The sequence below is a fragment of the Eurosta solidaginis genome, chromosome 1, assembly GCF_040869045.1.
Source record: "Eurosta solidaginis isolate ZX-2024a chromosome 1, ASM4086904v1, whole genome shotgun sequence".
In the NCBI taxonomy this organism is placed as follows: domain Eukaryota; kingdom Metazoa; phylum Arthropoda; class Insecta; order Diptera; family Tephritidae; genus Eurosta; species Eurosta solidaginis.
The window spans coordinates 310059020-310075458 of record NC_090319.1 but is presented as its reverse complement, the minus strand read 5'-3'; the positions used below and the strand labels follow the sequence as shown (position 1 = coordinate 310075458).

The following is a 16439-nucleotide window of genomic DNA, read 5'->3' as shown; positions in this document are numbered from 1 at the left end:
GTGGAACATAACCTGGCCGCGAGTATCTGTACGGAAATGTTCCAACACAGATCTTGTTTGAAGGCAACCTTTTGTTATTTTTGAAGCATACAAATGTGAAATGATTTTAAAGTTTTCCCATAGCATGTTGAATCTCTCATCTAGACTTGAAATTGTTTCGCTGCAAAACAATGATCTCGAAATTGTTGCATAGTGTAATTTTACTATCTACGAAAATAGCTAAGGGATGTAATTTTAAAATTAAGTAATGCTGATTATTGGCCATTGAATATTTTTTCAACAAAAACGCGAGACTTGATGAGTTCAGTCAGGACTTCAAAACGGTTCGGTACTTGAAGAAAATACGGAAAAGTTTTTAATACTCCAAAAATACAACATAAAAATAAAATAAAGAAAATGTCACCGGAAGAGCAAAGTGATGAAATCACGCCCAAAAAAGGCGTAAAAAATGTATTAAGTGTAAATGGTGCGGCTGGCGCAAAGCCAAATCATGGTAATATTAAAAATGTAAAAGCTAGATTAATTAAAAAAGATAGCGGCACAATTTTACTGCCAAATCGTGATATTCCTACACCTACGAAATTCAATACATCGGATAATGTACTGGACCCCTTTTGTGATCCTGCTAATCCACAAAAAATATCATTTCATGACGTTACTTCAGCGGCATTTCTCATCAAAGGTGGAGTGGAGCGAACTCCATGCCCAGTAAGGAAAAATGAACTTTGAACAAAGCAAAAAAAAAAAAACTTAATATATGTGCTATGTTTTACGATATACCTCCGAGGGAGTTTAGGCCGAGCTTAGCTTAAAATTTGCGTCGAGCTCCTTTTTAAATTTTCCTACAAATTGGCGGGACGAGACCCACATGTTATAAGCATTTTAAAGCAGAAATGGAATCGGAGTGTTTTGCCAACTCATTGCCGATGAACAACCGCGCGATGGGCGATGCTGCTTTTCCCCCCAAATCGGCTTGATCCAGATGTATGTGCAGATGCTAGAGGTATATGCCAAGTTGGTTAATTTTCGATGAGAAATAAACCTGGAGGGTTTGGCGACCGCTGCCTTGGTGCGATCCTCATTAAACTGCGGACAGGTTTTTTGAGGACCAACATGATATGTGACTGTTTTCTGTCTTACTGATTTTATCTGTTACTGTGATTGAATAGCGACAGCAGAGCACAATGATCTAAATCGGAGTCAACTGCGACATAGGCGGCGATTAGCAGCACAAATCAGCGGCTCATTGGTTCAAATTGTCGCAATTAATTGTTTGAAGAGATCGGTGATTGTTTCTGTGATTGCATTGTCATGATGATTTTTTCGAAGCTATCGCTGTGATTTTTCAGTTGCTGTGACAAAGGAACAGTTATATAGATACTTCACAATGGATGTGGGCAACTTAGAATATATCCGCAGTAAGGCATGCCAGTGATAGGAGAGGATCAAAGTCCAAGTTCCGCAACTGGGTTGTGTGCTGAGATTGAGAACCGCTATGGATGAGGTCTCGTTTTTCTGTTGATAAGCAAGCATTTTAAGGTCTATAATTTGCCACGTAAAGGGAAGCTGAGTTCCAAGCCACGTGGTGGTTTTCAGGTTGGGAAGAGAATTCGCCGTCTTGTCATCGGTCGCGGCTGTGAATCTCCATAAATGCAAGGTTTTTAGTACAACATTTGTTTGCGACCGATAGTTAGGCCGACGTAGATAAGGACTACTTTTTATTAGAATGGCTTCCGGCATTACATCAAAACATTGATTGCCGACTTCGACATCTGGGTGGTCAAGGAAGGTGTTGTTGGTATCACAGTCGGAAAATGCAGCCTCTAATGCTGGGGGCTGCTACTGCAGACGACCACATTTCGAGAGGCGACGAAGTCAAACAACCTCAATCGGTTGGGGGTGTTATATCGTAGATGCTGCATTTTCCGACTGTGGGACCAATAACTCCTTCCTTGGCCACCCAGACGTCGAAGTCGCCAAGCAAGATTTTTATGTAATGCCGGAAGCCATTCTAATAAATGTAGTCCTTATCTACGTCGGCCCCACTACCTATTGGTGTGTAGTCCCAAACAAATTTTGTATTGATACAACAAAACCAAATCAATCACCACGTGATTGGCGGTAGGCATAGCAACAGCTAGAAAGTGCAAATATATACTCGCAGAACTACCGATATAGCCGTGCAGTGGAAGCGATCTCTCATTACGTATTGCCGCTGCGGATAAAATAAATTGCCATAAAAACAATACAATGAGGAACGTCTCGCGACCCATAAGACCATAAGACCACGCTACGTACTGTCGTAATAGCATGCGGTGTATAGGAGAGTTATAGTCATGCCGAGAAGGAAGAGAGACGTTTACTTAGAAGAATATAAAGACAAATTAAAACTAGTGAGCGAAAGTATTAGCAAAAAAAAGTCGTCAAAGGACAGGATGATAATGGCAACCAAGCAACGGACGTACATATTGTGCTTAAGTTACGCAAGGATCACTTGTCCTCATAGTCATATAGAGAGGGGAAACGATACCTCAATACCTGATGACTGAATATACAATCGACGCCCGACGATGGTGAAAAGATAATTGTAATATGCCAACTATAGGATAACAAGGCGGCGTGCTATTCAAGTACGCATGCGAAGAGCACCAAAATCTGCAAAATTTTGCGCATGCCTCCAGATTGACATGTAAGTGTACTTTACATCATCCACAAGAATGATGACCTGGAAAAATCGCGGTCATAATCGGAAGTTAAAAGACGAAGTATTTGCAGTCTTCACGAAAAGAATCGGCGCACCCGCCATAGCAGCCATACCACTGTTGAGTGATAAAAATTCGAGATTGTGAAGGACTTCATATATCCTGGACTTCGTCTATCGTATAAACCAGCATTAACAGCGAAAACAACGTCAGCTTGGAAATGAAACGGGGAACCACTCATGCCCAAAAGTGCGCCTTTGAACTGAGTAGACAAGCGAAAAGTAAAGTTCTCTCTCGAAGAAAAAAATCAAACGCTATTCAACTTCCATCACGCCTGTCTTTATTTTTGGCTCGTAGTCAAGGACGATGCCGAGAGAAGAAAGGCTGAGCATCGCAGTATTCGAAAGAAATAATTTCATTAATTTTTTTAATTTTTTACGCGATACCAACACAAATTAAGGATTTTAAATGATGAGGTTCACTCTGACATGTACATACAAAGTGCCATAAATAAAATTTCAAAAGCCACACGTATTTGAAAGCGGATGAGGAGGTGGGATACCACCACTGAGTTGTGAGTAGTGATAGAACTTTTAGAAAAAGTATCGATATCAATACTCATATAAAGTACTCGGATCAAAGTATAGATGCTAGTACTCATACTCAGTAGAAGGTATCGAGTATACCCGATCCAAGAGAGTACTTCGGAGTTTTTACCAAAAGTGAAGAAACTGTTTTCAAATCCCACTCGCGCAAGAAAAGGTTTTGAAAAGATTTACAAGGTGTAATCGAAACAGCTGTCGCCTTGTCCGTCCTGAGGTCGAGTGATATTTGTTCCCAAACAATTAATAAAACTAAAAAAATTTTTAGTTAGGAAGGTTTTCTAAACCGGGTCGTCCCTCGGCAGTGGCTTTGCAAGCACTCCGAGTGTATTTCCCCCATGAAAAGCATTCCAGTGAAAATTCATCTGCCCTGCAAATGCTGTTCGGAATAAGCAATTTGTAAGGAATACTAAAAATAGTACAACGCAAATAGGAAGAGAATCTCATTCTAAACTACGCGGATGTAAATCAAGTCAAGTATTTTTTAAGAGGAACTTGGTAGAGTATCGAAGAAAAGTATCGAGGTATCGATACTTTACTCAGTATCGATACTTTACTCAGTCTTGGAAATAAGCATCGAGTACGAAATACTAGAGTATTTTTTGGTAAAGTATCGATACTACTCATTCAGTTGTGAGTGTCAGTTTGGTGCTCCCAATTGGCCTCGGTTATCGCGAAATAAAGATAGCTGGTGTGATTTGTTACGCAACGGTCAAAATCATATAGGCTGTTCAGCACCAATTAATGATGATTAACGTTTTGAATTTAGTTTGATTCCGTAGTACTATAAAATGTTTTAAAATTTTCTATTTTTAGAGATCGACGTCCTCAGATGCGTATGGCATGGATTTATATTTAAAAAAAGATTTTCTTCAAGTCACTGGAAGGTAAAACTAAAAACTATAAAATTTGATTTAAAGCCATTATTTGCAGACAATACCTTATCAGATCATAACAGAAAGTCACCCAAAAGACCAAGCGAAAGTACAGCTTTACCTTGGTATTGTAGTGGTATTCTCACAGCTGATAATAAGATATCAAACAGTGATAGTATGAGATTGCTTTAGAATTTAGGAGATGATAATATAAGTATTCATTCCAGTCTTGTCATAATATCAGAAGATATTTCACACGGTATCATTATAGAATGGGCGGCCGCCGCACAGTGGAATTTTTGCTTGATTTAGACGCGAAAAAGTAAAAATTTTCAATTTATTTTTTCTTTTTTTGAAATTTTAATGCAGTTTGTTGTTAAAATGTCTACAGTAATAAACGGTAATTATCATTTCTTATAATTTCTGATCTTCATTGAATAATCTGCTGTCAAACTGTGAGTTGTTGATGACGCGCTAAATAGTACAATTTACAGAAGTGAAATAACGCGTGGTTTAAAATTAAATAAAACTTTGTGGTGAAACAAAAGCTAAAATATTTTTTGGTTATTTAATATCTACACGTAATTATATTATTTTGAAAATGTTCAAAAGTTTTTTGGTTGAGTATTTTTTACGAAATTATTAGTTTCTTAATGTGTATTATTTTTGTGCTGAAAATATATAAAACCGTGAAAAGAAAAGTCTGCCAAAAGTTTGAACCACACTAATTTTTGAATTTTTGCAATAATTCAATATTATTGCATATAACTTAAATGATTCTTCATCCCCGTAGGTCCCCCTTTTGATATAATGACGATAACAAAGAGGGAGTTGTATGAGGTGTGGGTTGCAGAACGTGGGCAAAAGCAAAAGGATAAGGCCGTTTTACACCACGTGTGTACTGTTTTAGGAAGGGAGTAAATAGAGACGAATGCTGCAGTAAAGTTCGAATTTTTTTATCAAACTTTGTATGAGATGGATTCAAATGAATTACACCAAAGTTAATTTTCTTGGTAAGTTTGCTTCATGGTTTTCAGAAGATAAGAAATTTAAATATAGGTATGTTCATATAAGAAAGTTTTTGTTTGGGGTAAATACAAAATTTTTGGAGGGGGTCCAAACCCCCAAACCCCTTCCCCCTTCGCCTATCCTCACTGAAGAGGGGTAAGACATACAAACATATACACTTGGTTTGAATGAAATCTATTCATTTTTCAGTGAGTTATTAATTTTTCGCGTCTAAATCATGCAAAAACTAACTAACTCAGGTTGTATCTTGGACCCAGATTTCATGAACGACTTCTTGTTACAGTCATGTTAATTCAAAAATAGTGGTAATTTTAAAATCAATGAAAATTTGGTTTATAATCCGGTGAATGCCTTCCACTTTAATGCAGTAACAGAGAATGATGTAATAAGAAGTATGCTTTCAATTAAATCGAATGCCATTGGAGAGGATGATATCAGTCTTAGATTTTTGAAACTAATCATCCACAACATAGCTTCGTCTCTCACTCACATAATCAATTTTTCTATCACAACTTCAACCTTTCCCGATTCCTGGAAGGTAGCTAAAGTTATTCCAGTTGCTAAGAAACCGTCGGCAATTTTATCAACTGATTTTCGTCCAATAAACATTCTGCCTGTTTTATCAAAAGTATGGGAGAAAATGATGGTCGCGCAGATTAAGGATTACCTTAATACTTATAAACTTATAAACGAAAATCAGTCTAGATACAGAGCCTTCCATAGCTGTAATACTGCCTTGCTTAAAATTATTGAAGACATCCGGCCAGCTTATGACAGAGGTGATCTACTCGTTCTAACGCTTTTGGATTTCTCCAAAGCTTTCGATACGGTGGATCATTCTATCCTTTTGTTGAAGATTGGTAAATATTTTGGATTCTCTAATAATGCTGTGAAATTACTAGAAATTTATCTACGAAATTGGTGGCAGAAAGTAGTGGTTGATAATAGCTGTTCTGAGATGAAGCGCCTGGATGCGGGGGTACGACAGGGATATATACTTGGTCCAATTTTGTTCTCACTGTTTATAAACGATATGACCCATTGTTGCAAGAGTGTATCAATACATTTGTATGCTGACAACGCACAGGTATATTTGTCTCGTCCGATTGGCCTGTCAGAGGACCTAGTTTTCAGAATGAACGAAGATCTTGAAAATATCTCTTTATGGGCAGATAATAACAAACTTAATTTAAACGCAACAAAGACTAAGACCATCTGCTTTACCTATTCATGGCATCTAGTACGATCATTCCCATCTTTATCATTGCAAGGCACTACCATTAGTTATGAGTCTGTGGTTACTAGCCTTGGGTTTAAACTAAACTCATACCTAGGGTGTCAGGACCATATTAGCTATATTTTACGCAAAATCTATTTCGTATTGAGGAAGTTTTGGTACACAGCCGATTTCATTCCAATTAATATGAAATTGAAACTGGTGCGAACTCTCATAGTTTCATTGATTTCGTTTGGAGCAACTGTTTTCGGTAATCTGGATTGCGAATCACAGAATAGGCTACAACTTGCTTTGAACAAATGCGCAAGATATATATCTTTCTAACGTAAATTTGGTCACACATCGGAATTTTACGCCAAAATACTTAACTGCAGTCTTGTGAGCTTTCTAAATTACCGAAAAGTGGTGTTTTTAAATCAATTAATTCAGAACAGACAGCCAGAATACCTGTATGCAAAGTTATGCTTTTCAAAATCAGACAGGACCTGTAATCTCATTGTGCCTCGCTATAAATATCTTACATCTTCCAGAACATACTTTGTCAGCGCCATCAAACTATGGAACTCTTTACCTAATCAAATTAAAAATAAACGCAATACTAAGCGCTTTAAATTGGCTTTATTTGAATTTTTCCAATAAAATACAAACATACATTTTAATTGGTTCTTACAACTTCAGTAATACCGTCATTACCTTCTTTTTCTATTCTCTTATTACATCTATTTACATCTATATTGGTTGTTTCCACTTACACTGGAAATTTATTTTGTGGTCAAAAGACCAATCAAACCAAACATACATATATATTTATTTATTTACTTATCATTAATATGTATATATTTCTTAAATTTAAGGCGATAATTAATATTCATCTTAGATGTTAGATTTCCATAAGTTGATGTACTTTAAGAGACAATAGTCTCACATGTGCAAAATTAATCTAATAAACTTGAAACTTGAAAATGCCACTGTGCGCCGTGGTGTGACGGTAGCGTGCTCAGTCTATCACACTGTCCTAGGTTTAAATCCCGGCAAGATAACATCAGATTTCAAAAAAAAAAATGTTTTTTTTTCAATTAGAAAACAGTTTTTCTAATCGGCGTCACCCCTCGGAAGTAATTTGGCAGGAGTGTTTGCCACTGCCATGAAAAGCTTTTAGTGAAAATGCATATGCATTGCAGATGCCGTTCGGAGTCAGCGTAAAAAATATAGCTCACGTCCCGCTAATTTGTAGGCATAGTTAAAAGCAGCACGACGCATAGTGGAAGAGAAGCTCACCCTAAATCTCCTCGGAGCTAAATCGCGCCAAGTATTTTTTTATATCATCATAGAATGAAACGACAATAAAACAAGCACCCTGTCAACATACTTAGATATGTAGATGTTTCGAAGATTTTATGCGTGTGCATTTCCTTTTGGCGGCTGACTGAAACATTGGCCAAGCTCAGATGCCAGTTCAAGAACGGGTCATCTAAGAATTTGATTGAATAACGCCACATTCTAAAAAAAATTGTGCATTTTTGAAGCAATAACTCTAAGGATCTATTAACAAATTCTGATGTAAGAGTGATTTCAAAAGTTTGCTGTGAAACGGCTTTTGGGAGAAACTGATCATCCGCTCAGCTGTCGATATGATTTGAACACACTTATAATAATTTTATTCAAAATATTTTCACTGCAATCAATAAATGTTAATCATTATCATGGAAAATTCTTCCGTTCGTTAATTGTAGTAAACAATTGTAAAGTCCAAAGTCTGTCTGTCTGGTGCTACTGATATAAAACAAAAATATAATATAAGGGTATTATCACTTTGGCTCCTTCAGACCATGTAATTTAATCAGAAAAGGTCAGTCTCATAATATTTCCAAACGTACATTAATGTATTTAGATTTATAAATGTCCATTAGGGTGTGTGCAGTATTTGGCTATAAATTTTTGCGGTTTTACTTTAGCGTTTGTTTGTTTTTTGAATAAAAAAATCGCATTTTCTTGAATTTTCTAGAACTGTTTTTCTCTACCGCTCGTCACGGAAACGGTTTCGTATCTCTCAAACGTAACGCTTTTTGCGATTAAGCACCTTTTGATTTTCTTTTAGGCACCGCTTTTTTGTTCTCTCTGCCACAGACGTCAGCAAATATTAAGGCCGGGTTTTTCATGGCGAGTTTAAACTCCAGTTAAAGTTGACTAGAGTTTAACTTTGACTCCAATGCGAGCATTTAAATAAGAGCGTCTGATATTCGATTAATCGAATTACTCAAGCTCTCAGATATTCGGTTTTAAGAATTCGATTAGTGGAATTCAAATATTCGACCGACTCTTCAAATGTTGGATCTTCGATAAACTGAAATACTTTCATAAGTACCACATAAAAAGATGAATGTCTGTTGTAAATTATTGAGACGAGTAATACCTGGGCACCTTGAATGTGTTTGAAGTTAGGTTCTTAGACAGTGACCGAAATTAAAAAATGGTAAGCTTTCTTCATCCATTCATCCGTCAGCCTATCCGTCCCAAGAGTCATTATCATTTGCATTTTTACAATACCTTTTATTTAGATAGAGGTATGGTAACGAAATTTGGCATACGATGCATACTGACCACGAGTAATGTTCCCACTAACAAGGGGAGTAATCGAAATACAACCACGTCCCTTTTATATTTCACGTATTTCCAATAAATATATGTTATTGTTCAATATTTTAAAGCGAATAGAGCTATTTACTTAAAATTTGGCTCATTGCTTCCCTGTGTAGAGCTGACACGATCGGCATAAAAAGCTTAAAAATGGGCGTAGTACCGCTCAATTATTAAAAAAAGTATCGATCGGCTTACGGTAGCGATAGGTTAGGTTAAGAAAGCGTGTGGGGGTGTTACCCACACTCGGAGATATTTTTATCCATTGTGAGTGCCCCCAGTAAGTACAGTGAGGCGGCAAATTCGTTTAGCCCCATTACCTCCTAGTGGTCCTCAACGAACCACTTTGTTTCCCTGATGAACCCAACAAGAAGCGAGACGTCCACCTTCCCAACCTCTGTCAGGCTGTCGAGTAAGCAAGCGTGTGAGTCCAGAAATCTGAGCCTTCTCCTTTGAAGCGCCGGGCATCGGCAGAGAAAGTGGTAAATCGACTCCTCTTCCTCCTCATCCTGACAGCTTCTGCAGAGTGAGCTTGTTGGCATTCGCCACTGCCGGAGCATTGGTGCGATAGCACAATGACTTGTGATGACACCCATAAGTACCCTCACCGCAAATTTATTCAGTTTGAGAAGGAAGCTGGTGTTTTTCCTATCCAAACATGGCCATATGGATCTGGAGACTTCGCAGTCAACCCTATTGGTCCATAACAAGTCCGTTGCCCTGTTCTCATATTCGTCGATTCTCCCTGGGAGATAACTCAGCGGCGATCGGACGGAGCTGTCCACTTCACTTATGTTAAAGTTGGAGCCTTTCCTAGCCATCTCATCATCGAGTTCATTCCCTTCAATAACGCTGTGCCCTGGGACCCACCAAAGAGAGACATTGAGATAACTTATAGACGCCAGAGAGGCTCTACACCTACGCACGGTGTCCGATTTTATCATGTTGGACTCTAATGCCCTTAAGTCGGCTTGGCTGTCAACAAAGATTGTTACGTCGGTGTTGGCCTTGCAGCAGCTTTGCCGCTCTGTCTATGGCATAGACCTCGTCTTGGAATACAATCCACGCGTCAGGAAGGCGCAATGATTGGCTTAACTGTAGATGTGTTGAGTACATCCCAGCCCCAGTTCCCTTTTCCACTTTCGAGCCGTCAGTGTATATTGTGATGCCCCTGCCGTTGTCTAGGCCTACTTCTCATTCCTCCCTTGAAGAATATAGTATGTTCTGAACCTGGAAGTCCAAAACCCCGGTAGCGATACTTGAAAACGGTTTAAAATAAAGTAATGAAATTTGGTATGCACCTTCCTGATTTAAATATGATCTGCTCTGGATAAAATAGGTTGACAACCACGTTTTCTAGTTACACATAACGTAAAGACTCCATACATTATAAAGCTGCAATGATAAAGTTTTGGATAAACTATCTCGTAAGGGCGACTTAGAATAGGTATTTAACAAATTGAATAAGTAAGGAAGGCTAAGTTTGGGTGTAACCGAACATTACTTACTCAGCTGAGAGCTTTGGAGACAAAATTAGGGAAAATGACCATTTAGCAAAATGAACCTAGGGTAACCCTGGAATATGTTTGTATGACATGGGTTTCAAATGGAAGGTATTAAAGAGTATTTTAAAAGGGAGTGGACTACAGTTAGGTAGGTGGACGCCATTTCGGGATATCGCCATAAAGATGGACCAGGGGTGACTCTAGAATGTGTGTTATACGATACGGGTATCAAATTAAAGGTATAAATGAGGGTTTTAAAAGGGAGTGACCCTTAGTTGTATACGTGAAGGCGTTTTCGAGATATCGACCAAAATGTGGACTAGGGTGACCCAGAACATCATCTGTCGGGTACCACTCATTTATTTATATATGTAATACCACGAACAGTATTCCTGCCAAGATTCTAAGGGCTTTTGATTTCGCCTTGCAGAACTTTTTCATTTTCTTCTACTTAAGATGGTAGGTTTCACACCCACTTTACAAAGTTTTTTCCAAAGTTATATTTTGAGTCAATAAACCAATCCAATTACCATGTTTCATCTCTTTTTTCATATTTGGTATAGAATTATGGCATTTTTTCATTTTTCGTAATTTTCGATATCGAAAAAGTGGGCGTGGTCATAGTCGGATTTCGGTCATTTTTATACCAAGATAAAGTGAGTTCAGATAAGTACGTGAACTAAGTTTAGTAAAGATATATAGATTTTTGCTGAAGTTATCGTGTTAACGGCCGAGCGGAAAGATAGACGGTCGACTGTGTATAAAAACTGGGCGTGGCTTCAACCCATTTCGCACATTTTCAAAGAAAACAGTTATCGACATGGAATCTATGCCCCTACCAAATGTCACAAGGATTGGTAAATTTTTGTTCGACTTATGGCATTAAAAGTATTCTAGATGAATTAAATTAAAAAGGGCGGAGCCACGCCCATTTTGAAATAATCTTTTATTTTTGTATTTTGTTGCACCATATCATTACTGGAGTTGAATGTTGACATAATTTACTTATATGGTGTAACGATATTACATTTTTTGTTAAAATTTGACTTAAAAAATTTTTTTTTTTTAAAGTGGGCGTGTTCGTCATCCGATTTTGCAAATTTTTATTTAGCACACATATATTAATAGGAGTAACGTGCCTGCCAAATTTCATCATGATATCTTCAACGACTGCCAAATTACAGCTTGCAAAACTTTTAAATTACCTTCTTTTAAACGTGGGCGGTGCCACGCCCATTGTCCAAAATTTTACTAACTTTCTATTTTGCGTCATAAGGTCACCTACCAAGTTTCATCGCTTAAGCCGTCTTTGGTAATGAATTATCGCACTTTTTCGGTTTTTCGAAATTTTCGATATCGAAAAAGTGGGGGTGGTTGTAGTCCGATTACGTTCATTTTAAATAGCGATCTGAGATGAGCGCCCAGGAACCTGCATACCAAATTCATCAAGATACCTCAAAATTTACTCAAGTTATCGTGTTTACGGTCGGACGGACGGACGGACATGGCTAAATGAATTTCTTTTTTCGCCCAGATCATTTTGATATATAGAAGTCTATATCTATCTCGATTAGTTTATGACGTTACGGATTACCGTTATGAGAACAAGTTAATACATATATTCTGTGAGCTCTGCTCAGCTGAGTATAAAAATGGTCATTGTAACGCCTCTTTAGGCAGCTTAAACCTTTTAAAAAAGCTTTCCGTGGACTTTTGTCAGTTAAACTACGCTTGAACTTATTCGGTAGGTTTTACTGAAGTTTTAGCTGAGCTTAGGCGGCCAATCTGGAAGGGTTAAACTCTAATTAACCTAGCAGTTATTTGCGTTTGTTGACCATGACGTCGAATATACCCAAGAAGCATTTGGGTTTAGTACCATTACAGCTCATGTATTTGACAATAGCCGTGTTTTTTTACACGCGAATACGTTTACGTTTGAGTGTAAAAAAACGCTTATCCTCGCTTAGATAATGCTTAGGAGACCCATCTAGAGGCAGTGGTTAAACAACTAGCTACAGCACAGGTTGTACCAGAAAGCGATTATGGCCATAGTGTATAACATATAGCTTAATCAGTTGCGATGAATTGTGGACACGCCCCATTTTAGGAGGTGAAACATAGACACATATTGCAGTTACATCTGAGTATAATGCGTATTGAAATTTACTAGTACTAATTTTATGTGCAGCAATTTCAGAGGTGTATTTAAAGTTTGACGCTTAGCAGTCCATATAAAGTTTAAACATAAACGTCTATAAATGTAAAAAAAACACAGCTAATAATATTAGGGCATACTTCTAAAATCTCATAAGTCGTTTGGAAATAGTGACCCAACTTGATAATCATAACGTTCTCAGCAAAAAATTTAATTTTTATAAAACAAAAAATGCTATTACTTAAGTTGAAGAACAGATAGTTCCCAACTTGTATTTATGTCTGGTTCTCTAGCTGGACACAAGGGTAAGATTCCAATGGTACAATGTTTTCATGAAAATAAAATAAAGTATGTATAATAGGGTGGGTCGATGTGTATGGATTAAGTTAACCGATATCCCGCCATCGATTTTTCGATAGGATTTGAGCTCAGGAAAAACAATTTCCACTATCCATACCCAAAAAAATAAATTTCGAGCCTGCGAAATTTCATTTTTTTTTACTATTTTTCGACTTTGATTTTTAAGGTTTTTTTCATGACCTACTAAAAAAAATTTCATATGTATACGTTGTCATACAAATATTTTATTTTATTTTTTTTTTTCAAAAAACTGTTATCGCCAACGTTTTTAGCGGACATTTTTGGGTCGGACAGGGTATACATGAAAATTTTACAATTCACCTCGGAGAAGAATTTTTTCAACGCACCTAAACTTGATATCCAATGTAAGATATGAACTGGAAAAATATGGTGGATATTCATTTATATTTCTCAAAATTCTCAGGTCGGAAAATAATTTGAGAATGAAGTTGGAGATCAATTCGAGAACTATGTGGTTTAAGATTAATTAGAGCATAATGTTGAATATCACCTCCGGAACGAGATATATATTTCTCTAAGGCTGGAGAAATATTTTTTCCTTGTTTGTTGGGTAAACAAAATCCAACTGCTGCTGTATCTACAAATTATCTAGATAATAAAAAAACCAATGTTGTACTACTAAAAACCTTACCCAAAAGGCGGCCTTAACCTGTGACTGAAAAACTGCTCAGTAGTTTAAGTGGAGTTTAAATTTGACTAGAGTTTAAGCAAACTTAGTGCTTAGCTTAACCAACTACTGAAATACCGGGCCTTGGGTATAGATCGTCCTGAAAAAGCACGCGGATTTAAAAAATATAGTCGAATCTTAAAAACGTGATCGGTTCTTATAAATACCTACATACGTACACATGTATATGTGTACCATATGCGTATTTTTTTTTTTAATAAAGACTAGGAGGGATTGGTGTTAAATCGAGTTTCCTGATTTCATGAACAGTTTACTTTTAACTCTATCTTACCCTTGCCGCTCCCCACATATATATATCTCTACTTGAAAACGAGTTGATATAGTAAAACCAAGATAACTCGTTAAACAGACCCTCATCAAAGGCCATATCTCTACTCCAGAAACTCCCGACCCTAGTTACCTAGTGATATAAAATGTAATTGCAATCCATTCTCATACTTACCATACATACAATATTTCCTTTCATTAAGAAATAACAAATAACGTCAGACTTATAATTCTTAATTTTATCCACATTTCCAGTTTTAAAGAACGTGGAGCCCGGTACGCCCTTCTCTGTTTATCAGATGAACAAAAGAAAACTGGTGTTATATCAGCATCTCTTGGAAACCATGCACAGGTATTTACCTATTTCAAAAATATAACATAACATAACATTATATAACATAACATAGCATAACAAAACATAACATAACACTACATAACATAGCATAACATAACATAGAATGATTATTTTTTGTTTCCTGGAAGGAGGAAATGCTTCATGCTCTGGCCGGGATATTTAAGCTTCACTGCGAGACTCCGAGTGTAGGACTCTTGTTCCACGAAAGGCTAGCCACTAAAACCTAACTTCCCACGGCCCGCGCGAATCCTCGTACATGGAACCGCGTTTAGCATTACTTCAGGAACGGGTGCGCGCTACGTGAGCTCCATGGCTACTCTCACGCTAACATAACATAACAAAACATCACATAACATAACATAACACACCCTAACAAAATTTGTATCCGATTACTTACAGGCCCTCAGCTACCATGGATGGAAGTTGAACATACCTGTTACGGTAGTGATGCCAAAAGCAGCACCAATTATGAAAGTACAGAAATGCCGCAACTATAAAGCGAATGTTATTGTTGACGGCAAAGATATGGCCGAAGCTAAAGCGCTTGCCATGAAAATGGCACAAGATTGTGGTCTAATCTATGTCAATGGGTACGATCATCCACACATTATGGCCGGACAAGGTACAATCGGTTTAGAGATTTTGGAGCAAGTACCCAACCCAGATGCGGTTATTATACCAGTTGGTGGTGGTGGTCTGATAGCTGGTATAGCGACGGCCATTAAAGCTGTATCGCCTACAACTAAAGTTATTGTAAGTTTCTATCGCATGTTTATCGGGAATGATTTAAAGTAAAATTATGTGTTTTTTTTTGTCTAACAGGGCGTTGAGTCCGAGAAATGTCCCAGCTTTTCGAATGCTATGGAAAATAATGGTCCCATACATACACCCAGCGAGAATACCTTGGCCGATGGTTTGGCTGTACCAAAAGTCGGTTATAATGCCTTCATCACAGCAATGCCGCTCATTGATAAATTAGTTGTGGTTAAAGAGGAATGGATTGCGTTGGCAATTTTACGTTTGGTCGAAGAGGAGAAGTGTGTGGTGGAAGGTGCTGGCGCTTCAGGCTTTGCGGCCATATTGGCTGGTCACTTGAATGAGTTGAAGGGTAAAAGGTGACAATGGCAGTAATGGAGTACTTAATATGGATTTAATTAGTTATTGCTAAAATACATGTGAATTATTTTTTTAGAGTTGTTATTCTTTTGTGTGGTGGTAATATTGACACCACTGTATTTGGACGCTGTTTGGAACGTGGTCTTGCTGCCGAAGGACGTTTAGTAAAATTTTTTGTGGAGGTTACTGATCGTCCAGGTGGTATACATGAACTTTGTGAAATATTGTCACAATTGGGAGTGTCGATAAAGGATATCATGCATGAACGTGCTTGGTTGAAAGATATTTATACAGTGGAGGTGGGTTCTAAAGGATATTGAAAACAAAAATAATAATGGGATAATATATTAAAATTGTTTTCTTTATTTTTTAGGTCAAAGTAGTTTGTGAAACCCGTGACTGGACTCATAGCATGGAGCTGAAAAACGTCTTGAAGGAGAATTACACAAATCTTTCATTCTGCGAGGAACCTTTAGCCATAAATTACAACAACGCTTAATATCCCCGTTGAAAACGAATTCATTATATTTTCGCAACAAATGACAATTGTCATTGCCCAAATTAAAAATGTCAACCTTGATATAAACACCTACCAGGCATGATAAAAAGATTAGAAGGTAAAACCATTCTCTCTTTGTGGGAACGCCAAGCCTAATGAAATGAACAAAACTTTTTGTATGTTTGACTTTTGCCAAATAAATTATTTATAAAAAATCAATCAAAACTTGTGTGAATTATTATGAATTCGCTTTGCCACCTCCTGGCATGGATTCGTTTTGATCAGTGTACATTTTTAGTTTTTCACAGTTAGAAAATCCCTGAACTCGCCTTGATTTTCATAAAAAAAAAATTATTTATTTTGATTTTGTTTTTTCGTATTTCTTGGTTTG

The 16439-nt window shown here is 37.3% G+C and overlaps 1 protein-coding gene across 1 annotated transcript; it reads left to right on the top strand.

The window, feature by feature from the left end:
* Window positions 1–289: 289 nt before the first annotated feature.
* Srr (Serine racemase) lies at window positions 290–16273 on the top strand. The gene is made up of 7 exons (XM_067761494.1): window positions 290–708; window positions 4121–4191; window positions 14334–14430; window positions 14833–15186; window positions 15256–15548; window positions 15626–15848; window positions 15923–16273. The coding sequence occupies exons 1-7, from the start codon at window positions 397–399 to the stop codon at window positions 16046–16048; spliced, it is 1476 nt and encodes a 491-aa protein (XP_067617595.1). The 5' UTR covers window positions 290–396; the 3' UTR covers window positions 16049–16273.
* The last annotated feature ends 166 nt before the right edge of the window (window positions 16274–16439 follow it).